Raw genomic sequence first — 23,658 nt, 5'->3', positions numbered from 1 at the left:
GTTAGTCTTAGAAGAAGGTGTTAACTGTTTCTATTTCTGGACTTATTCTCATCAGGAAGGAAATTAAAGCCAGTGGCTACTTATACACAAATCTCATAGCTGACCACCGTATTGCTACATATTTAAAACACATTCACCTTGATTGTAGTCAATAATCTTATGAACAGAGATATTCAGAATCAGCCTGGTCCCCACCCTGAGAAAGAACACTGATGCTCTGATGGCGTAGAAACGATAGTTCTGTAATATTTATCTTTTTAATGCTTTACCTTTCGTCTTTTATTCATGCTTGCTGGGTGGAGGGGTCCTGGTCTGGGTTTCTCAGCCACTCTTTATCTGGACACGATGGTCCTGAAGCTCTGCTGCAGCTTCCCCGCTCCCACCCTCTAAGTAAACAGCAGACACATCACACTTTCTGGGAACATAATTGCTCCTGGTGAGAGTCGCTAATATATATATATATACTTATAATATATAAAATTATATAATTTTATCTGTATGTTATCTACATGTCTGTAGTTTAGACGGCTGAACAGATGGGGGCTACAGAACATCAACTCTTAGACTTCAGAGGTCAATGACTGGAGACCATGTAGGAAGCCATTGATGCTTTTCTGGCACTCACACTAAATCATATTTAGATGCTTCCCATGGGTTAGTAGAGTTGAGTCACTGAACTAAAGACATTTGTAACTAGTTCTTCATTTAGAAATACAGAGATTCATTTTGCTGAGTTTATTATTTCTTTTTATAACTTGAAATTTCGTATTCTACAGGAAATAATGACCAGGATACTTGCTAAGGGTCCTCGGTGTAAATATTCCTTTAGAGACCTTTGTTTCTTTACAGAAAATGGTCATTTATTTATTTACTTACTTACTTGGTTTTTGGCTTTATGAGACAGGGTTTCTCTGTAATAGCTCTGCTCTGTAGACCAGGCTGGCCTCGAACTCACTGAGATCTGCCTGCCGCCCCCCCCCCCCCCCCGCCCCCCTGACTGCTGGAGCTCCTTAATCATTTGATTGCAGGAGAAACTGCCAAGTCTGACAGTAGAAGGAAAATAACCTGGATTTTTATCTTCTTTGACGTTTCATTTCTACTTTGTTATATCACAATAGCAGCGGTTCATCTGACTTTGATGTGGACTGACTCATACTCGTCATTCAATGGAAAGGGAAAATAATAAGTGGCTTAGTAACATCCCTAACCACTCCTAGGCTGGGGCATTATCATTTGAGGACTTCCTGTGGGCCTGGCTCTGATGGGCTCAGCCTCTGCCCTCAAGGAGTCCAACAGAGAGACAGGCACTGCAATAGACTACTTTAACACCGTGTAGAGTGATGCACAGGTTGCCTTGGAGCTTAGAGGAGAAGAAAGAAGAATCCAGTCCAGCCAGGGGTGGGATGGTATCATGATAGATAGTGTTTCTAAGGAGGTGTTTTCTGAGCATCTTTAAAGATGATATGTGTGCACACAGTGGAACAATTTATTGAAAACTAATTTACACTAAGTGCCCATGGTAGATGAGAACTAGTTTTTCCTAGCAGTGATGCCAATATTTATCATAGGTCACAGCCCTTTCTTTCTCAGTCCAAGAATCCTGCTGGTTTTAGAAGTTTGCATGTAAACTTCACATCTCTAGGACAAACAGATGGGGGTCTTCCTAGTTCTTGTAGCAATGTCAGACCCAGCAGCTATCTTTCCCTTCAGGACTAATGGCAGATTTTGCTGTAATTTTGGCGAGCCTCGGAAAACGCAAATCAGATCATACATGTTTCTTCTATCCTTTGCTGTCACTGGGAGAGGCCCTTTCATTTGCAAATACTATGGAAGAGGCACAGAATAGGTACTATGGGTGTTTGTTTGTTTGTTTGAGATCGGATCTTGCTACATAGCCCGGGCTGGGGTGAACTAGCAGTTCCTCCTGCCTCAGCCTCCTGAATACTCCTAACATCTGGAAATAACAGTCTGCATTTTCTCTTCTGTTGTGGGCAGACTTTTCTTTCCATGTTCAGTCTTTCTGCACCTACAGACATGCACACAGCTCCCGTTATCCCTGCCGAGGTGGAGGCTCAGCCCTTGCATTAGTACACAGGCACAGGCTGCTGTACCAGGTCTGCTTCTGCCATGAATGCTGTGTTCCCATCTCTTGACATGCCCCGTCTACCACTATGACACTGAGCTTCTCCTCAGTATCTTTCTCTCCAAGTATGCTCTTACTTCCCAGGCAAGTTCCTACAGGTTCATTAAGACTTCACCCACATGATTCTTCTCAGTACACCTCCCCCCGAGCTTTCCAAGGAGAGCTCTTTCATACATACCCAATGTTATTCCCAACATGGAGAAGTGTACCTTGTTTTCCCATGAGCAGGGTCTTGGGCAGAAATCAGAACTTATTTTTAGCATAGTATTTATTGTGTTCTCTTATATAATGGTCTACTAATAAATATTACATAAAGTAGCTCAACGAGACCTCATTTTACTCAGGTTATTGAATTCCTTTATCCCCCTTGGCGGCTCTTTCTGATTGAGGTCCTTGGCTGGCAGTTTGGTATTGCCCTGATTCCCCTGACACAGTCCATTCCCACAAACTTCTGCCCTTTCTTCCCTACAAATGAGGAAATCATAAAGATAACAGGACAGGCTCACCTGATGGCGCCCAGTTTGAAATGGCAGAGTTGGGATTTGAACTGAGGTCTCTCTAGTCCACCCTTTTGTTCATCTATTCCACACATACACTGAGCACCTGTTGTGGGCCAGACGTTACCCTGTGGTGAAAAGAAACATCACTGTCACCACAGACCCCCATTGGATTAAGCAGACATCAAGTGCAGAAGAGTCAGTTTATGATGAGTGACCCTTGACTCCAACAAGACAGAAAGTGGAGTCATGGGATGGGTAGTGAAGCTGGGTGTGCAGGACGCAGGGGATTTCACTAGAGAGAGGCCTCGCTGAGGGGTGGATATAGGGCAGAAGCTTAGATAAAGGAAAAGGGGAAAGTGATCCAGGCCAGGAGCAGTAGGTACACTGGTTCAGGGAAGGGACCAGGGAACATCTGAGGCAATGTGCTTGGAGCCGGCTGGCAAGAGCAGCCCTCTAAGAAGGAGCTAAAGGAGGCTCCAGCAGCTAGAGTGTGTAGCAGCTTGTTACTCTGGAACGGAATTTGCATTTTGATCTGGATATCACAGGGAAGTCATGTTTATTTTTTGTATTGTTTTGTTGCTTTTGCTTTAAGTTATGTGTGTAGGTGGCATGTACGTACGTGAGTATATGTGTGTGTGATAGTGTATGTGTGGAGGCATGAGGTTGATGTTGGGTTTCTTCCCTGAGTTATTCTGGGACAGGGTCTCTTGCTGAAGCAGGAGCTTGCCATCCTGACGAGCCTGGCTACTTAGCTTGCTCCAGGGATTCCTTGTCTCAACTTCCTGCATGCTGGGATGACAGGTGGCTTTCTTTGCCCTCCCCCCCCTGCTGTGATTACTCATATCAGGACTCAGATCCGTGGTGCTTGAGCCCAGGTGGCAAGGAATTTCCTGATGAGCCATCTCCCCAGCCTTGCCATTGGAGTTTTTAAGTAGTGAACTCTCTTAGGCTGTCACAGGGGCCACGGGAGTCAGTCTTGATCATTTGGGGCTTTTCCACTTACTACTAGCATGATTAAGAAAGATGGCATTTTATACATTAGCCCATTTAATTCTCAGTGCCTCACCAGGCTTTTGACCTCTTAACTGGGTATTATAGTTGGAAAAACTGAAGTCCATGGAGGGTACAAGTACCTAGTTGCACATAGCTTGGCTAGGATCTTGAACTTATCCCTCAGCTAGTTTGGTGGGTCTGGGATCCAGACAGTCTGGTGGTAAAGTGTTTCCTGTTTCATTCTCCCTGCCACCTGTCCATGGGCACTGTTGACACGTGCACCCTCATGCCAGCCTTGGAGATTTCCTGTGTTGTTTTTGCTTTTCTTTGTCGTACTAAGAATAGAATCTAGGCCTTTGCACGTGGTAGGAGGATACCTCCCCTTGAGCCATGTCCCCAGCCTTGTGGTCTCTTTCAATATGACTTTTGTGTGCCTCAGATTATTGATGTACATAGATGTATATATGCAAGTGTGCATTTACAGAGAGGTACCTTCCCCCTCCCAGCAGAATGGTTCAAAGACCTCCCCTTTTGAAAACGTTTAAGAATACTAAAGTTGGCCTCCGTTGCCCCTGCCTGCCTGCCTGCCTGCCCTCTCCCTGCTCACTTGACTACTTTGATTTTTAAACAAGCCCTGTGTGTGATTAGGTCCACAGCTTTGCCCACCTCACTCACCCCTGCCTGGGGCTCTCTGTCCTCCTGCCCACTTCCTGAGTTCAAGTCTTTCCCCCTTAAGTGGCTCTTTCCTTCTGACTCTTTCTTCCCTGAGTTTGATGACCAGTTGTTGCTGGTTTGGTCCTCCCATTGATGTCTTATTTTCCTGCCCATCAACTCAGCCACACTGTCCTCCCTCTACAAGCAACAGCCATATGTCCTTCTCATCCTCTACACAGAGGGAATACGTTCCCCATATGAGTCCTAGTAATGGGCATCTTGTGAGTACTCAGATGTGGGGGAGGAAAGGGAGGCACATAGATGGACCATGAAAAAAACCTGCTCACAGGGTTGTGTAACTGTTGACACTTTCACTGTAGTGTGTCTAAGGACACTAGTCTCCCAGTTTTCTACTCTGGAAATATGGGTGAGGGTGTATTGGCCAGCCCAATGATTGCTCCACTTTGGCTGAAAACTCCCTCGAATCTGAAACCTTCATCTCTTTGGTCACATATGTGTGTGTATTTATGTATGTCCTTCCCCCCATCACTGTTAACTTGTCCAGATGGTTGTGCGATTCACAAACTCAGATGCGTCCAGATCATGAGAATCCAAAGGCCTCTGTGTTTGAGTTGCGCCCATATGTTTAGGTTTTGTCGCCACTTGTGTGGCCACGCCACTCGCTAAAACTCTGACAGCAGACTTGCTTTGCCTTCTTCATACAGCTCCGGATGTTTCTGGCTGTCCTGGTGGTGAGGGTAAGAGAGTTAGGTGGGTGTCCACCTCACAAATGGTGACCTTTTCCTGTAAGTGGGAAAGGTGAGAGGTGACAAACTCCTGTATCGCTGTAAATGACAACAAAACAACATGCTACCCAGCGTCTCCCTTAGCTCATTCTAGAGGCTTAGAAAATCTTGAAAGCCAGCATGGTAAGACACAACTATTAGCCCAGTATTCAGGAGTCTAAGACAGGGGAATGGCCAACTTGGAGCCAGCCTATACTACACATTGGCATCCCATCTCAAAACAAACAAACAAACAAACAAAAATGTAGGGTGGGAGAGGAAAAAAGGAGGTTTCATTCTTTTTTTTTAAATTCAAAATGTTAGTCTAAAATGAACTAGGCAAATACTGACATGCTGTACAGTCCCTGAGGGGGGGAAATATTAAACGAGCGCCCCATGGCCTTAAGATCTGGTACAGTCAGTCCATGGTGAGGTCAGGTAATTTGCATGCAGGAGCAGGCATTAGATTAGTCTCTGGTCCTTGGCTACACCTTTTGAATAGCACTGATTTAGACCAAAGAACACTTCTTCAGAAGAAAGTATTTCAAATTAGAAAAAAATCAGCCATTAAATTGAATACCTGAAGCCTTTCCCCTTTGACATCAGATGGTTGGCCCCTTCTCTTGGCATTCTGCCTGCCTGAGAGCATCTGGTCATAGTAGTCTGCATTTTGCCACCGGTGGTTCCATGCCCAACAGCCTTCCCTACCCTTCTAAACTACTGAATCTTTCCTTTCTTTAAATATATGGATCTTTTCTTTGGAGTGGACACGGTAACTGTCTGCACTCACAGGCACAGTGACATTTCAGTCCACCCTGTAACGGTCAGGTCCGGGATGAGTCTGATTGCACTTCTGTCCCATCAGGCATGCATCATATCTTTGCATTTTGAGTATTCTAAAAACTCCCTGCTGCTGCTTGAAAATGCACTGAGTTGTTGCTAAGCGTGGCTACAGATCAGCCCCATAGTGTCTTTCCAGAACCAGTGTTTCTCCAGATGGGTGTCTCTAGAGTCTGGAGCACTACTTCTTAGAGTGTATGGTTCCGTCTTTCTGCTTTTTTGTTTGTAGATATTGTGTGGGGACAGCAATGGTGGTGGGTCCTCCTTGTCTTTTTAATTTCAGGCCCAAGGGGCTTGGAGAATACTGTGGCTTCTCACCCAGGAGTTCATTGGCTCATTCAGAACAGATCTGTTGAGCATCTACTGTTCACCATTCTTCTTGGCAATAGGACTGTTGCGTAACAAAGAGACACCATGGTCCCCTCACTGGTCTTATATTCTAGGAGAGGAGGGAAAGAAGCGGTGACTGGACTGTGTGATGTTGGAAGTGTCTATGGGAATGCTGAAGTAGGGAAAGAAGGACCAAGAGTGGTGGAGATGGAGGCTGTACAGAAACGTGATTGTCATTGGATAAGGGGCATCCAGAGAAGACTCAGAAGGAGGGAATGAATAAGCCATGGGGACATTTGGAGGGACAATGATCCGGATGAAAGGGCCAGCCAGTGTAAAGGCCCTGAGGTGGGCATAGGTCTGGGTTGTTGCTGGGACATCAAGGAGGCCATCATGAACAATGAGGATGTTGGCATGGTGCCAGAAAAGAAGCAGAGGCCGTTACAAATATATATTCTCTTCCCTGAGCCAATGGAAAGGCCCTGGGAAGTTTTAAACAGGGGTGACAAAGGCCTCTGTGGCAGTGTTATGTGTAGTCTGTTGAAAGTTTGATCGAATAGGGATAACCTGCTAGGAGGCTCCTGCAGCCAAAAGACAATGGGCTTAGGCAGGGCTGGGTCATAGGGTGGACCCAGGTGGTCTGCCACGGAAGTGGACATAGGAAATGGACACAGGTGGTCTGCCACGGAAGTGGACATAGGAAGTGGACACAGGTGGTCTGCCATGGAGGTGGACCCAGGTGGTCTGCCATGGAGGTGGACACAGGTGGTCTGCTTGAGTTTAACTAGAAAGATGCGCCAACAGGATCTTCTGATAATTTGATGGGAGAAAGGAGAAAAAGCATAGATTCAAGAATGACTTGGCCTGAGGCAGATCTCTATTGAAGGAGATGGAAAAGGCTGCAAAAGTCAGGCTTGGGGGAGCAGATGGGTTCAGCATTGGATATATTCCTGAAATGCTTGCTGACATCCAAGTCGAAGTGTTGAATATATGAATCCTTACACTTTCTGGTGTTCAGCAGAAGATATCTGGGCAATTTCAGCTTGTCAAAAGGCACATGTATATGTGTGTATGTAGAATTATGCATATGTGTGTGCTTCTCTGCATATATGTACATATACTTGTATTTTCTAGTATTGTGTGTGCATATATGTATAGGTAGTTATGCCCTTTGCAGATAAACTTTACATTGAAAAATATCATAGCTCAAAAACATCACAATTTGGATATTCTAAATTGAAAATATGCTAAGATGAAAATGCAATTAAGACACCAAGCCTACCAAACATCCCAGCTTAGTCAGGATACTGCAAATGTTTTTATGTTTGAATAGGAAGTATTGCCCACGGGCTCATTTTTTACATGTTTGGTACCCCATTGTGTGTTGTGTACTAGGAACTCTAGGAGGTGGAGTCTAAACGGAGGAAGTAGGACACTGGGGGCAGGCCCTTGTTAGTAGCCACTTCCTGTTTCTCAGTGTTTCTGGACCATGATGATGTGTTCTGCTCTGCTTCTCCACATCTTCCCCTCACAGTCTGAAACCAGGAGCCAAAATGAGTTTCTCCTCCTTTCTCCTCCCTCAAGCTGTTCTGTCAGGGAGCTTAGTCACAGTGACAGGAATGCTTACAAACCTAGCCTGGAACCAGAATTCAAAAGCTAGGGATGCACAAGTGTCTATGCCATGCACATCACTTCTGCATTGTGGCTAAGTCTTTTTCCATATTTCTGTTTGGCCCCCAACCTTTGGGGACACTGTAGATGGTCTTTGTGCTCTCATCATTCTTGCTTTCTTGGTAGGGTGCTCTAGATCCGCCCATGGTGGACATCTGCACTGCCTCCGTTTCTCATGTCAGCCTTGTTTCCCTGTGAGCTCCTGACCCTCAGTGGGATTTCAGCTTGATATCATCAGACCTTTCCCAGAGTATAGTTATCAGAACCATCCAGAGGGAGTGGGCTTCACCTGCTGCCCGCTCAGTCACATGGCCAGGCCTGGCACATGGGGTCCATAACTACAGTTTGTTTGTGTAAGTAACTCGACAGATGTCTGGGTGAGGCATCAAATCGGATGGTGTTGTCTGCTAACAAGTTTAATGAGGAAAGAGAATTTGAAGGATTATCTTTTATTTTTTTTTTTAGCTATTAAAATATTTTTAAACTATTTATCTATTGGTGCCATTTAGCTGTTGTTTGAGATCCCATTGCTAATGCTGCTTTATTAGAAGTCTATACAGTTCTTCAAAAGGGTGGAGGCGATGCTGTGGACTGGCCAAGCCCAAGGATCTGCCTTGTGCTTCCAGATGGGGTTTTGTCTCTGCTGTTCTATTTCGTCCCAAGCTTGTGGCTAGCTAAGCCAGACTTTGCAATCTGCATTAATTTACTGTGGCACTTCACACAGTTACATGGGCCATGGGCATGATGTTCTTTGATGCATTTTTACAAAATCCCACAGCCCCCCTTCAAATTGATGTTCTTCATAAATGGTGTTTGCCGAAGCCGTATTCCTCCTCATACAGCAGAAGTAAACCCACCTCTGAGTGGGGGGCTCTTTTCTGAGCCCGTTAAGGGGCAGGGTCTCCACGTGCACAGTCATTTGGTTATCCTTTATACTGATATATTTGGGGATGATGTCTTTGGGATAGCATCTATGGAGTTTGTCAATGTCGATAAGGCCTTAACTGTTACTCCTTGTACTCCTTGTGAAGGTTAAAAGTCCCACACGTGTACTCTTGTTACGACATCAGGAATGAGATGTTTTCTTGGGTGATGTTTTCATGTGCCTGTCACAGTAATTAAGTGCCTCTCCTTATTCATCTTATTTGTTCAGAATATTTTGCTTTAGTCTTGAGAAGGCATCAAGACCTTTATATGACCGAGTAGGGGGCCTCTGGAGGAATGTCAGTGGAGGCTATAAGCTCAAAAATTTGGAGCTAGACCAAGTTAAGGTGACCTAGGATGGGAAAGTTAGAAACTTGAAGTTGATTTTTAAGTGTGTAGATTTTGCTACAGTGTAAATTTAGGATTAGCTTTCGTATGAGTGGTGGTGGTGGGGGAGTGTAGAATAGCATTGCCAATGTCTTTGCAGTAAGGCTTCCTGAAGAGCTTGGTTATTGTGAGGTTAAAAAAAAAAAAAGGAGAGATCAACAGGTTAGTGATTTTCTTTTGGATGGTGTGGGCTGGAGGGTAGGGAAGGTATCTGTGGCCTCCATTAAAAAAAAATAGTAGTCCATGAGAACTCCATTTGTGTCACCATTGTGTCCCCGGGCCTAACACAATGCCTTAGCACAGGTGGCAGATAGTTATTTGTAGATTGAACAAACCAAGAATTCAGAGACCTTAGATTCATAGAAGGCATTGAGGCACATCAACAACAACAACAACAACAAAAAACTTTCTCAAATACATTGGACTATGGAACCCTTTCCTTCTGGAACATTGTAATAGACTTGGGGAACACTAAAATACACTCTGGGAAATTCCAGCTTGGAATAATAGATTTAGTAAAGTTTAAAATTTGAATTGATCACCAAGTGAAAGTGTATATGGGTCCTGGCATGGGAGGAATGCAGAGGGTGAGGCTGGGGGATGCCAGCTATGCATGCTCACATCCTCTGGTGCAGGTAACTTGACCCTTGCAATCCTCGGTCGGCTGACCTAGAAGAAATACGTATGATGATAACTCTTGTCTTGCTGGCTGTTAGGGCAAATGGATTGCATTTAGTCCCACTTTGGAAAATGAAATGAAAAAATATGTACTGAAGGCTTCCACGGGTATCACTCTTTATTAATTAAAATATTTGACAGATGACCTTGGGTAACAGGGGTGATTATGGGTCACCTAGGTTTGATTGGATCAGCCTTTTATCCTTTCAACAAATACTGGGCTGCTTCTAATACGCCAGGCATGGTTAGTCCGGTGTATGGCAGTGGGGAGCCCAGTTAAGGCTCCTTTCTCCTAGACCTGGAGGGTGTGTGTAGTATAATGTTTAGCACATAAACTCAATTTAATTGTACACAACTCAAAGTTAATTGTTCTTAGGTCAGCATGCTAGTGTTCTACCCCAAAGGAACACTTTCCCTCTCAGAATCCCATCTGTTCTCAAACACGAAAAAGAAAGCAGGACCCCTAGGCCACGCTCTCAGATGGATAAACAAATAGAAGGACATGGGGCACACTCCTTGAGCCTGAGCCCTCAAGAGGCAGAGACAGGATGATTAGGAACTGTCTGAGGGCAGCCTGGACTCCACAACAAGCCTGTGTCTCAAGCAAACAGGCAAACGAAAACGAAATTCCTAAGTACCACTCCTTTCATTTTGGCTACTGGAATGGCTGGATGTAGCTGGTAAAGAATACACAGCACTCTGTGAAATGGGGATTTCAGAGAAAGAATGGGTTTGTAGTTGTTGTTGTTGGTGGTGTAACTACATCCCTACAGCTCTATTGTGCAGAAGAAAAGCCATCTCCTGCCACCAGCCACCATCTGAAGGCACCTTTTAAACAGGACATATTCTACCCCAGGTAGAAGAGAAACCCTTCCTTCTACTTGAAATGATTTATAACTGTTCCCTCCCAGTCACCAAGTGCTTCCAAATTAAAAGCCATTAATTAAGGCCTTATGCAGATACCAGAGATAGGCAAGGAGTGTTCTGTCCGCTCCCACTCCCCCCTCCAGGTGAGAGCTTTTCAAATTATGTGGACCGCTGGAGCCACCTGCTTGACTAAACGCAGCAGCTCCTCGGCCGCGTGCGGCTCATCAGCACTGCTGTGGTACCAGTGTTACTGATTTTTCTCATTTCTCCAGGGCAAATACTAATTAATGGATACAATTCACAGCTGATTAGCTGTAGTTTCTTCAGTAATTACATTCGCATACTAACTGTTCTGAAGAGGATTTCTAACCCAGTTCTTATTTCACTCTGAGCTTAATTTGTTTCTTTTTTCTTTCTTTCTTTTTTTTTTTTTTGAATTGTTTAGGCCTTTAGTTTAATGGCCATTTTATTTTCCTTTGTTGTTCTAGGTGCTATTAGATAATAAGTGAGTTTAATCTTAAAAAAAATACTCTCTGATAATGAGCTCTTTGCCTTAAATGGATTTCTAATTCCCCAACAAAGCCAACATTTAAATAATGTTAAAGTTGTGATACTGGCTGTCAGGCAGTTGGGGGAGGGGCAGAATTGGAACATGGACCATATAGATTCAGATATGGGTCATATTTGATTATAGGCCTGAGCATTTCGTGAAAAAAAAAGTACAACAGAAGCCTATGGGGTTTTGTTCTGACATATTTTTCACACTGTAGAAAAATGGAGACGTGTGTGTTCATCTGTGCACCCAAGCGTATGTTTTGGAAACCACATGCCTTCAGACAAGCCAGATAAAGGTCTTCTTTAAGGGCTAATGAGTACACCTTTCAGAAATTCTTAAAGACATTCACCCAAATGAACCGGAGTGCTGGAGGAGAGCCTGTCTGATAGCTCATTGTGTTGTGTTCAAGTGTTGTGTGGTAGTTGTTGTTGCCTCTGTAGACCTTAACAGCACTCTGCAGCCGTTAAGAGTTTTTCCTGTAAATCTTGCTTAGTTCCTGGTTCCCTGATGTGATAAAATGTAGCAGGTCAATCCTGCTTCCTGCAGGTTCAGAATCCGACCGAGAGCCTCTCTGACATGAGTGGTATTGAGAGGGATTACATGTGTTTTCCATATCTGCCTATCTCTTTTCTATTTGTTCCTTCTATCAGTCTACATATATATCTGAGTATCTATGTATCTATTTCTAACACTGTCCATCTGTTCACCCATCCAACCACCCATTCATCCAACCACCCCTTGATCTACCTATTTATCTCCTGGGAAAATTACACTTTTACTTTAATGTAATTGCTAGCTTTAATATATATTAGAAAATAACTATATACACATCACCCCTTGGAGACCACACCTGTGCTTCTTTTGATGCATTAAATGAAATGGATAGAATACTTTATTCAAGGATGTTCGCTTACCATTTAAACATCATGAAAATAACACAGCTCCAGATAATTATGCCCACAGAGCCTTCCCATATTGCCAGACTGATAGCAGAATGTTGAAAGCAACGAAATATGCCTACCTAGACCATTTGAACCTAAAAATATATTTCTGCCCAAATCCAAGTTTTACATTTTGATAACAGGTCCCTGTAAGTAGAGAGCTTAGGTCTGAAATGCTGATACAGTCTTGTTTGTGATGATATGAACGGGCCATTGTGTTAGGGAATGAAGTCAAAATTGCTGTGTTCATAGGATCCTGCTTATTTTCTAAACCTCTTTGCACTTAATGTTACATGGAGAGATTAAATAACACAGCTTTCAGTAGCTCTGATAGAGCTAGATATGGCAGTAAGCCCCACTTGGAGATTTTAGAAATATTCCTCAGTCTTACTTATTTACATTCCTACCACACCCCATTCACCAGAACATAGAATTTGAGTCTCGAAAATTGAATTGTATCCCTTTAATTCACATTTTTAATCTGCCCACACTTGTGACACCTGTTCTGGAAAAGTGACGGATGAAACTCCAGCATGCTTTAAGACATGTCCAAGGGGTTTTCTTGGGAACTGCTTGGCTTCCCATCTCTGACAAATGCCAGCTTAATAAACAGCACACTAGTGACCAGACAGCCAAACGGTTGTAATGGTCTCCTTTCACTAACAGTCTTGGGGAGAAATGCAACTGTTTTCTAGAATTATCGACAGCATAGCTCCGCACTCCAGCGGCAGTAGGAACTGACTGACAGAAGGTACAGTTTCCTATTTCTAGTTTGGCCCATGAACCCCATTACACTGACCTTCTTTCCAAATCACTTCTTAGTATTAAATAAACAACCACAGGTTTTACTTTGCTTCCATTAACATAAACTAATGTTTTTTTGTTTTTGTTTGTTTGTTTGTTTGTTTTTAGTTTGGAAATACTAACTACATGAACATGGCTGAGGCAAACAACGCCTTCTTCGCTGCCAGTGAGGTGGGTGTTGTTCATGTTTTATGTGTTGTAGAGATAATTTAATAGGCTTGAAGGGAAAAGCAAGGCATGGAATTTCTCTTTCTCTCCTGTGGCGCAAGGTAACAACTCTAGAGGAAAATGAGAAAAGCCTATTGGAAAAGAAAATAACTCCACAAGGCTTTATCACTGTCCACAGACTGTTGTTAACATTTGGAACTTAAGTGAGTCTCTTGATGGAAAAAAGACATGCACAAACAGTAATAAATGTGTAATAGAAAGCATGTGCATACACACACACAAACACACACACACACACACACACACACACACACACACACACACACACCTGAATGTCTAAGCAGATAACTAGTTAGTTTGGAAACTCGAATAGAAAGTATTTTGCTTCATAGCCTTCTAAGGGTAACTTCCTTGATTGCCATGGCTCAGGAAAGTATGGCAGACAGGGTTATGGTTTCTAGAGTGATGTACAATGAGTATTTCGAACCCCACCTCCTAGCATAGTGACCACAATAGTGGATGTTCAATGAGAAATTATTGAGTGTCTGAGTCAATGAATAGATGTGGTCCAATATGTGATTGTCGCTGGGTGTAGCTGGAATTCTGGGTGATGGGCTCTCCATGCAGCGCCATATTAACTCCTGTTTTGTGCTAGTTTGTGGTTGTACATGGGATAACATTATCTTCTTGCTATTTTTACTAGGCTTCCACCTTTGTCTGGCCTCATTGGCATGCTTTACAAACAAACAAACAAAAACAAACAAACAAACAAACAAACAAAACACCTCAAGATACTTGATTTAAAAAAAAAAAAAAGAAAAGAAAAAGAAAACCTTTTCCTGAAAGGGTAGATTGTATGAGATTTAACATTTCAAACAAGAACAAACAGAAGTATGAAATGGATCCAAATGGAACAGTTCCTCTGTGGCTCAGGCAATAAAAAGTCTTTTTCCAAATACATTCAAATATAGGAGTGTGAACTAGCTTGACCCCAGAGGACCGAAAATAATAATGGCTTTGCAAATGATCCTGATAAAGGGGAGCAAGTGATACGAAAGAAATTAATGTCTAAAAATTATTAGTGTAAGTGGAGACTCGAGAAGTGAGGGTCTTTGTAGATTAATCATTTTCCGGTGACCATCATGTTTCCAACCAGAAGACAGCTTAGAGACAGGAATAGTGTTTGCTTGGCACTGGCTGCTGTGCTGTTTGGGATAATGAACACAAACCCCATCTGTAAGGACAACATGATGTTTCATTCTGTGGGATTTTTTTTCCCCTACATTTGAATCAAACATTGATGAAAGCTGTGCTGCCAGCAGCTGTTCAGAAACAATTTAATTCCAGCTGTGATAATTCACCGTGTCAGACGTCGGCTGTTATATGTTGATACAACAGTTCTCCAGATTTGCATTCTTATCAAAAGGAACAAATGTTTTGAACATTTCAGTACAGATGGTATTTAACCATGCACATACTACTTTAACGTGTTCAAGGTAAACACTGGAAAGTCAATATCTGTAAAAATTGATCACATAAACGCTAAATGATTAATTTGGTCAAAAGTCCATGTCCTTCATTGTTGATGGGATTTGTGGTGACTTGTATTCTTTCAGAAAACAATGTTTGAGATTTGCAGTACTTAATATTAAATTTGATGTCTTATCTCTCTTTTCTCTGTGGAAGACTTCATATGTAATATTTTACCTCTCTTTAAAGGTAGTTAAGATTTTAGCATCTCCTTGGTTACATATTGCACTAATATTTCACTGCATTGTTTTATTAGGTCAGTGTAGACATATATAGCTTCTAACTTAAAATTAATGTGTCTTTAAAAAATTTTGCACGAGGACACATTATATATAACATGTCTATATATTCCTTAACAAAAATAAAAAAAAATTGAAAAGCTCTTTAATTTTAACTGCCTGGCCTGAGATATGCTGTATACTGGAGTTTAAGGTCTTATGTAATGGTTTCACTGCATCTTTCCATGATCAAAAACTAAAGCGGAGTGAACGCTAATGTGCCACATTATAGCCCTCATCTAATTTCCCAATCACTGCATTAAAAGTAAATTTATCTGTATTTTTTTTTTAACATTTTAATGAGTGCAAACTAATTCTGGAAGACTTTAGGTTGGCGTGCTGTAAAGCCTATCGTGCCTGAAACCAGTTTTCTTCACATGGACAATGTCCTGCAAATAACACTATGGGGACCAAGGTGCTGTAAGTGTGAAATTCACACATTAGCTTCATGTTTTCTCTCTGTGCCATGATTACTCTGACCATTTTTAAAGTACTTTAAATATTTATTGAAATAATATTTCAAGTGTTAATTACAGTGGTAATGAAAACAGCCAAATGCCACATATCAAGAATGAGTGTTTATCCGTATTGTTAATGTGATATGTTAGATTTCATTAAGCAGTAATGGGGTAGCAAATGAGTCACAAATTACAGTTGCATCTGTTACTAGACCACATTAGTGCCAAAATAACAGCGAATGCAGCCATAGGGTTACGTTCATTAGCCAACCGCGTTTGTGGCCAATTCATCCCTTTGTTGCTAAGAACTCAGGGTACCACAGTAAGAAGCTGACATGGGGGTGGGGTATCATTGCAAGAATGCCCATGTCAGAATATCAACTGCTTCATTCTGGCTCTCAAATGCTCTACGAGTTTGTGGTGTTTTTACATTATTGAGTCAACCACGTCCTCAAGGTGGCCACTTGCCATGCTATCAATTCCCTCAGTTCATTAGCTCTTTCCTTCTGATGAGTTGCAAATAATGCTTGTCAGGTTCTGTGTGCAAAAAATGCTTTTCTTTGAACCCTACCCCTACATTGAGTTTGTTTCTCTTTCCTTTCAGGTAGTTATATAGCATCGTCATTAAGCGTTTGAAGAATGGTGATTTTTCAGCTCTTAATTAGGTCTTTTTATCAATAATAGCAGACTCCAATTACCCCATGCCAGTTCAGTCTTTCAAATACTATTAATAATAAATGAACTACATCTGTGGCCCTCTTAGCTAGGAATAAAAAAAGGTATCTGAGTGGCCCCCAAACCCTCTGCCTCACCAAAATGTATGTGTGTATATATATATATATATATAATAACAACAATAATAGTCCTGGATATTGGTTCGCTTCTCTCCCACATGACCCATTGTGGTACAGGAAAGATGGTTACTGTAGTTCGAATGCAAGGCGACCCAAGACCTCACTTTAAAACACAGCCTGTAAGGACATTAGCATCATTCATGAAAATCAACGCACTAAGATTTACATAGGTCCTAAGATATAACCTTGGCTAAGTGAACAGACAGCACCCATGTCATATGCTTAATGCAGCTACATCAGTATGGCTTTGCGCTCTCTAGGTAGTCTTTAGAAGTTGAAGCCTGGTAGACAGGGTTCTGATAAATGCATATGGAAATGTTCATGTAGAAGAAAACAATTTTCCTTATAGTCTCAATAAAAGCACCAGCATCTTTTAATATGAGCCACAATAGTCCTTACAGAAAATGTTGCATGACATAGTAACAATCTTCATACAAGCATTTAGCACACTTGGGAATATGCCAATAAAGAGAAATTTAAAAACCAAACCACAAATTTAGTATTATTTGTTTTATAGGTTGTGGCAGAAAGTAAACACGTGTAATGTTCACTCCTGGGTTAATGTTGTGTATGTGTGCATGCCACAAAATCGTCAGCGTTTTATGAAGCATGTGGATCGTGTAAGCGATTTGAGCTGTTTCACTAACATATCAATAAAGTGGCAATTTGTTATATAGCCAAATCTAATGTCGCTGATGCTCCAACTAACAACAAAGACAGATGTTGCTAATTAAGTACGCATTAAAAAACTGTTAATACTGATACTCCATTAAAACCATATGATAATGAGACTTAAATCTTTAATCAGAATGATCAGCAAAACTTTATATATGGAAATCTGTGTTTAAAATGTTTTCATCTGAGAAATAAATATTTGGCCTAGATATGCAATGTTTTCATGGGAAGTCTCTCTTTTTCCCTCTAAGGAGGGATAAAATACAGGAACTGAATGTGAGGGTGTCTGCATTTTGTTTCCTTTTAGCAGACATTCCACACACCAAGCCTTGGGGATGAAGAGTTTGAAATTCCACCAATCACGCCTCCTCCAGAATCGGACCCCACCCTGGGCATGCCCGATGTACTGCTACCCTTTCAGGCTCTCAGCGATCCATTGCCTTCCCAGGGAAATGAGTTCACACCCCAGTTTCCCCCTCAAAGCCTGGATCTTCCTTCCATTACAATCTCAAGAAACCTGGTGGAGCAAGATGGCGTACTTCATAGCAATGGGCTGCATATGGTAAGCAACCCAGTCGTTACGTTACCTATGACTACTCTTGGTCATTTGTCCTCACATGGTATGGAGCTGAAGGGCTATTTCACAGATATGCCTGTCTGCTGATGGACACTCATATACTCTGATTGCCCTTTAAACATAGGTAATACTAGATCGCTATCTGGTATTGGGTGATTGACTGCCAGACTCATGGCCCACAAGAGTCTTCTCTTTAGAACTTTAGGGAGACTGCTCACTGCTTTAGAGGTGGCTGGTCTTCCCTTGCCTTTGTTTCAATGTAGAGGTGTGCTTGAAGTGGGAGTTTACTCAGGCAAGCCTTTAAATATGGAAGCCCATCTTAGGTGCCCAGGTTTTTTTTTAACTTGTTTAATTAGAGCATAATGTGTATGGTACATGGTTTGTTCTGTTGAATCAAATATCAAACTGATACAGAGGAAAGGGGAAAATCTACTTGTAACAGCCTGAGTTACTGTGTGAAATACACCTAATTGTGTTATTTATTGTCACAAACATCCAATAAGGCACTCTAGAGAGCAAAGATTACTAACAGGATAATTTTATTTCTATTTTTCTTAGTGCGCAATTATAGTCAGCAATCGCCGGAGTAAATCTGCTCAAGTATTTTAAACTCTTCTGCTGGGATTGTGTCTTTTTATTTCAGCACAGTATATAATAATGCATTTGTGTCTGTGGAGGTAAGGTACTAACCAGTTGTCTTAAAACAAGATTAACAGTTTATAGGGCTCTTTTTCCCCCAAACCCTGATAAAATGAGACAGATGTGTTGGTATAACAAAAACAAATCCTATTGCTTGTTTACATATTTCTCTGTGCATTAAGACCATGCCAGTGATGTTTATCGGTTTCATTTTTAATTCCCCAGATAACAGCATATGATTGCAAAATATGTAGTGGATTAACAGTGCAAAGATTCAATGTGCTTTCTGAAATGTGAGATTACTTTCCCAAATAGGATTTCAGCAACATAATTTTCTTTGCCTGTGATCTTTGTGTTTGAGCTGAACACGAAGGTTTTCATTTTTACTTTTTTTTTTTTTTTTTGGTCAGAGAAGAATTCACTGAGCAGGCAGGAAATAGTCATTAAGTATTCATTAATGTTCCCTGAAATCACAAATAATTGTTTCCTGTGGACTTTGTTACGTTTTTGTTCCTTTGACACTGGAATGGAGGATTCTATCTTCCTCTACAGTCTAGCTTGTAATGTACTTGAAAAATAATAAAGATAAAAAGGGTGTTTAGTCACTGAGGGAGTTTACTATGGCTGGCCATATTTATAGATGCTCAGCCAGGCTCATTCAAGTTGCAGAAATACTTAAAAGCCCATATAATATATGCTAAAATGTGTACTTTATTAAATTGGTAAATATTTATTAGTAATATAAGAATCTGCCTTTAAATTAAACATCTGATGAATTACCTTGCCTCAAAGCTATAAAACTGTTATTGCTGCTATAAAAAAGTGTAAAGGAGGCATTTTGACTATGAAATTTCATTTCATGGTCAATTGAATTTACTATATTGGAAAGAACTAAAGATGGAATCATAAAATAATTATGATATTCACATACACTTAAAGACAATGCTTTCCCGGGCTGGCATTGGAATCGAGGACTCAATTTTTAATGCTTTTCTTTGTAATGTATGGCTAATCACTAAAGCAGTTCAATTATTCCATCGATTCTTTTTTTTTAAGTATAAGTACTTTAAGTGCAGGCTCTTGTGTTTACATGGACCTCATCACGGCTATGGTTACTGGTTTGAAGTTCCGCTCAACCTGAATGCTATTTATTTTGGCTTGAAGCAAACTAATCTTGTTGGAAATTCTACTAGAATTTCACCTTGAAAAATGTCATGGGATTTTAAATCACAAATGTTGGAAAAAATAAAATGTACCAGGACAGATTTATGATGAATACAATGTGTCGTTGGCTTTGTTCTGTGGACTCCTGACATGTTCACCTGTAAACTTGAATTCAGAATCGCCAGAGGCATGGTTAAAAATAGGTTATGCCAAGGTTCCTCTCTATCTCCCTCTGGGCACTGAGTTCCTGGCTACATCATAGAAGCCTCCTCTGAGATTTTCTGTAGGAAGGTCAATACAGAAATAATAAATAACACTGTATACATCATACATTCAGCATCCAAGTGCACGTGGGATATTTCATACCTTGTGTAACAAGCTTTATTATCCAAATGAATATGGCTGTCTGTGAAGGATTGCTGTGGTGAATTAAGCCTATCATATAAGAAGAAAAGCCAGTTTGTTTATGTCATATCGGACCAGCTTTTCCTCAGAGCTCCGTCGGCTTTGCTGTAGAAAGACTGCCAGTTTGTCACAGTGCTGATTAGCTGCATTATTGCTGGCAACAAGCACAACATGTTTATCGTCCTTAAATTTATGCCATTATATTTAAAAACAGAAAGCAGACTCGAAAAGGAGGAAAGTCAAGAGTCTGACGATTAGCATGCACATTTCAGAATATGCAAATATCCCTCTGGTAATCAAAAGAGAACTCCTGAAAAATCGAATGTCCAGGGCATTTGGAGCTTCAAAGAACAACCTTGATTTGCTTGTGGTGGACACAGAGGTTTTAAAATAGGATGTGGTTGGGCAGGTCGGAAGCAACAGTAGATTTTACTTAAAAATTTGTTACCTTTAAGCATTATTGTCAGTTTAGCTGATCATCTGGAAGTTATTTTAATCTAAAAAAGATTGCAATTCTGAAAACCGACAATGAAGCTCGAAAGGTTGGGTTTTTTTTTTTTTTTTTTTTTTTTTTTAACACCTCTCCATAATCTGCCCAGCCTGCTGAGTAGCACCGACATCAGTAGTACATCAATTTCAGAAAGTGGATTATTTTTACTAGACAGCTATTGTGACATATTGGGTCAGTCATAAATGAAAGATATTCATGCAAGCATGCAATACTTGTAATGAAGTCTCAATCTGACCTTCTGTATGATTGATTCTGTAATTTAGTTTTCTCAGGCAGTGCCTGAAATGAAATGAAATCATGTTGAACAAGTTTTGAATACCCACAGTGCACCAGGAGAAGAAAAATCTGCAGCCCCAGAGGCTTGAGAGAGAGAGCAGATGAACGATTTATCTCTATGCTATTATAGCCTTTGCCAGCATTCAACATTTCTTTTTCTTTTTTTTTTTTCTATTTTTTTTCTTATTTGGCTTAAGTACTTAATTCTGCAGGTAGCTGTAAATGGGAAAATAAAATGCTGTTCAGATTTAAAATGACAGGACAGGAGTATGTGCAGGGGGCTGATAAAATATCTTGAATAGAACTGACCTTTCATGTAGCTGAAAGTTACTGGGGGATTCATTCTCATAATTACCATATAGATTATTTTTATTTCTTTCCTGCAATGAAACATTTCGGAGAGCAGTACTGCTGATTGAATGAAAATTGAACTTGTTAACATTCCTTTCAGCTCAGCCTGTTGTACATAACAGAAGGTTAGCTTTGATGAATTCCAAATTCCCTTTGATATCTGAGAAACAGACAGTGAAGTAATTGTCTCTAGTTTGATATTTTGTATGCCCCCCCAAAGAGAATTTATAAAACACACTGATAATTCACACACATTTTCTGCCTGCATTATAGTTCCTGTGTAGAGGGCCTACGTGTTGTGTTTGATGTTGCTTTGGGTTTATTTGTGATAGTTAGCGTGAGTGTGTGTGTGTGTGTGTGTGTGTGTGTGTGTGTGTGTGTGTGTGTGTAAAATGCTGTGTTGGTGCTGTAAGGCATCAAAGGTAGTGGTCGAAAATTGAAAAGGGGGGGGGTGACAGAAACACATTTGAGTATGAAGTGTCTAGATCTGTTCAGGTGAGAGAAAAAAAAAGCCGTGGAAAGACTCAGGCTAAGGAGTCTGAGCACTTCACATGCTAATAATAACATGCTTAACTCGAAACCCAGGTAGATAGCATGTATAATCGGAAAAGTGGGGGTGTATTGCAATGACATGTCTAAAATTACCGAGCTTATTTTACGAGTTTTTCTTTCTTCACACAGTTAGCATGGTTCTAATTTTGATTAAGTTATTTTTGTCTGTGAAATGATTTCCCTGCTATCTTATACTTTCAAAGGAGAAAAAACTTACATTCAAAGAAATAGCGCACTACCAATTAATACATTGTTTTTAGTAATGTCGCTTAATGTGCTACAGATAAAACAGTTATTTCATGGGTCATTAATGTGTTTAATGTGTGGAACGTTCTATTAAAACAAGCCCTTTTTATTATTATGAACATGTTCATTGCCATTGTCAACAGAGGCTGAGCTACTGAATTCCAGAGGATGGTTACCACTCAGCCATTGGGGACTGCCGAGTTCTCATACAGATTGAATGATCGCTGAGCCTGTGTATTTTAAGCGGAACTGCTGTCAAAGGCCATTTTCCTTGTTAGTTAACAATGAAAAAGTAGCAGATCCCTCACCTTTAGTGGACAAGGCCTCAGCTGTCAAAAGTCTGAATTATGAAATCAAAGTACATTAATCACTAGCAAAAACTTATGGAGCACCTACTAAGCTCTATTGATTATTAATAACCAGAAATGGATTATACTGCTTATAACATTATTTTTTAAAAAGAATCAGTGCCTCCTCCCTGTAATATCAAAACTCACAGTCTGAATGCTTAAAGATGGCTATCACGAAAGACACCTTTTAGCATGTAGCTGTTACTCCATGTTGGACCAGCTGCCAAATATAGCAGATACACATGCATTACTATTGCCCTTCCCAGTGAAGCAGACAGCCTGGAACCATCCAGTGCTTAAAACATCCTTTCTGTTTGGCCTGTAAATACCACTGACCCTCATCGTATGGGTGCTAATGCTGCCTTTAAGGTCAGCCTTAAGGTTATCTGTAAAAGTAGGCATGTGCTCAGAACTAATCATTGCAGTTGGCTGTTGTACAATGTCGGGCATGGCAGCTGACTTGATTGGTAAGTTTTAGAGGGAGCTGTTCTTCGACAGTGATATGGTCAACTTTTTTCCATGTCTCTTCTTTGTAGCTTGTATCATCTACCATTAAGTGTTGCCAGACTTTATCAGTGCTGGGGGGACTGCAGAGGCATCATTTTATAAAGTTCAGATTCCGGGATCAGCCTGAATGATGGTGCAGTATGTGTTAGAGGAAAAATCACTCTGTGCTTATCTCAGATCCTCACTGTCACAGCACTTGCCATCTTATGGTAGGTGGCCTTTGCCAGATTTCCATTAACCCACCCCTCCAGGCAGGCTGGAACCTGCTGCTACTTGTTGGCATCTGTGGCCTGGCCTTGGGTCTGGAGCTCTTCTATCTCGTCGGTATCTGAAGGAATGAAGGGACAGTGAAAGCGTATTTATTCATTATAAGACTTGACTTATAATATTCATTATATTATTGGTTGCTGCACTAAATTGAAGGGAAGGAAACTTAGAGTGTAAACAGTTGGGATTCCTCCTTAAAAATGTAATACAGGATGAAAGGAAATAAGCCTGGCACTGACTCAGCTAACACAAAGAAGCATCATGGCGACCAGAGTGACATGCCATCCAGTGCTTGATAAAAAATTAAAATTTTTTATTTTGCAAAGTAACCGTTAATTAAAATGAGACTTGAGACTGTTTTGCATAGAACTTATTGTTGGTAAATTGTAAACCTGAGATCATGTATGAGATCATAAACCTAAGAGTGGTGATTAAGTAAAATTGAACAGTGTAGATGTGGAAAGTTGGTGGGATGGGGGCTAGAAAGATGACTCAGCCCTTAAGGGCTCATACTGCTCTTACAGAAGATCCCAGTTTGCCCCTGCTATCCCTGCGTCCACATTGGATGGCTCACAACCACCTCTAATTCCAATTCCAGGGAATTGGCTGCCTCTGACCTCAAAGGCACTTGCCCTCATGTGCCTATACTCCCCAACCCCCACATAACTGAACATAGAAAAATAAATCTTAAAAATAAAGTTAGTCAAATAGGACTCTGTGATTCTCATTGGCTTGCTTAGTGGCATTTGCTTCATGGTCCATGGGGTTAGAAATATT

The 23,658-nt window shown here is 41.1% G+C and overlaps 1 protein-coding gene across 3 annotated transcripts in view; it reads left to right on the top strand.

Annotated features, from left to right (window-relative positions):
- The window catches only part of Tox3 (TOX high mobility group box family member 3), a 99,783-nt gene that overhangs the window by 58,510 nt on the left and 17,615 nt on the right, over positions 1 to 23,658 (top strand). For 2 of the 3 annotated variants that reach the window (XM_036188801.1, XM_036188802.1), the window contains exons 2-3: positions 13,182 to 13,244; positions 17,347 to 17,598. In XM_036188801.1, coding sequence (XP_036044694.1) covers positions 13,182 to 13,244; positions 17,347 to 17,598 — 315 coding nt within the window. Of the gene's footprint in view, positions 1 to 13,181; positions 13,245 to 17,343; positions 17,599 to 23,658 lie in introns of all 3 variants that reach the window. The other variant, XM_036188800.1, reaches the window with a different exon arrangement.

This window comes from Onychomys torridus, chromosome 5, assembly GCF_903995425.1.
Source record: "Onychomys torridus chromosome 5, mOncTor1.1, whole genome shotgun sequence".
NCBI lineage: Eukaryota > Metazoa > Chordata > Mammalia > Rodentia > Cricetidae > Onychomys > Onychomys torridus.
Note: the sequence above shows the minus strand (reverse complement) of the source record. Positions and strands in the feature narration are given on the sequence as shown.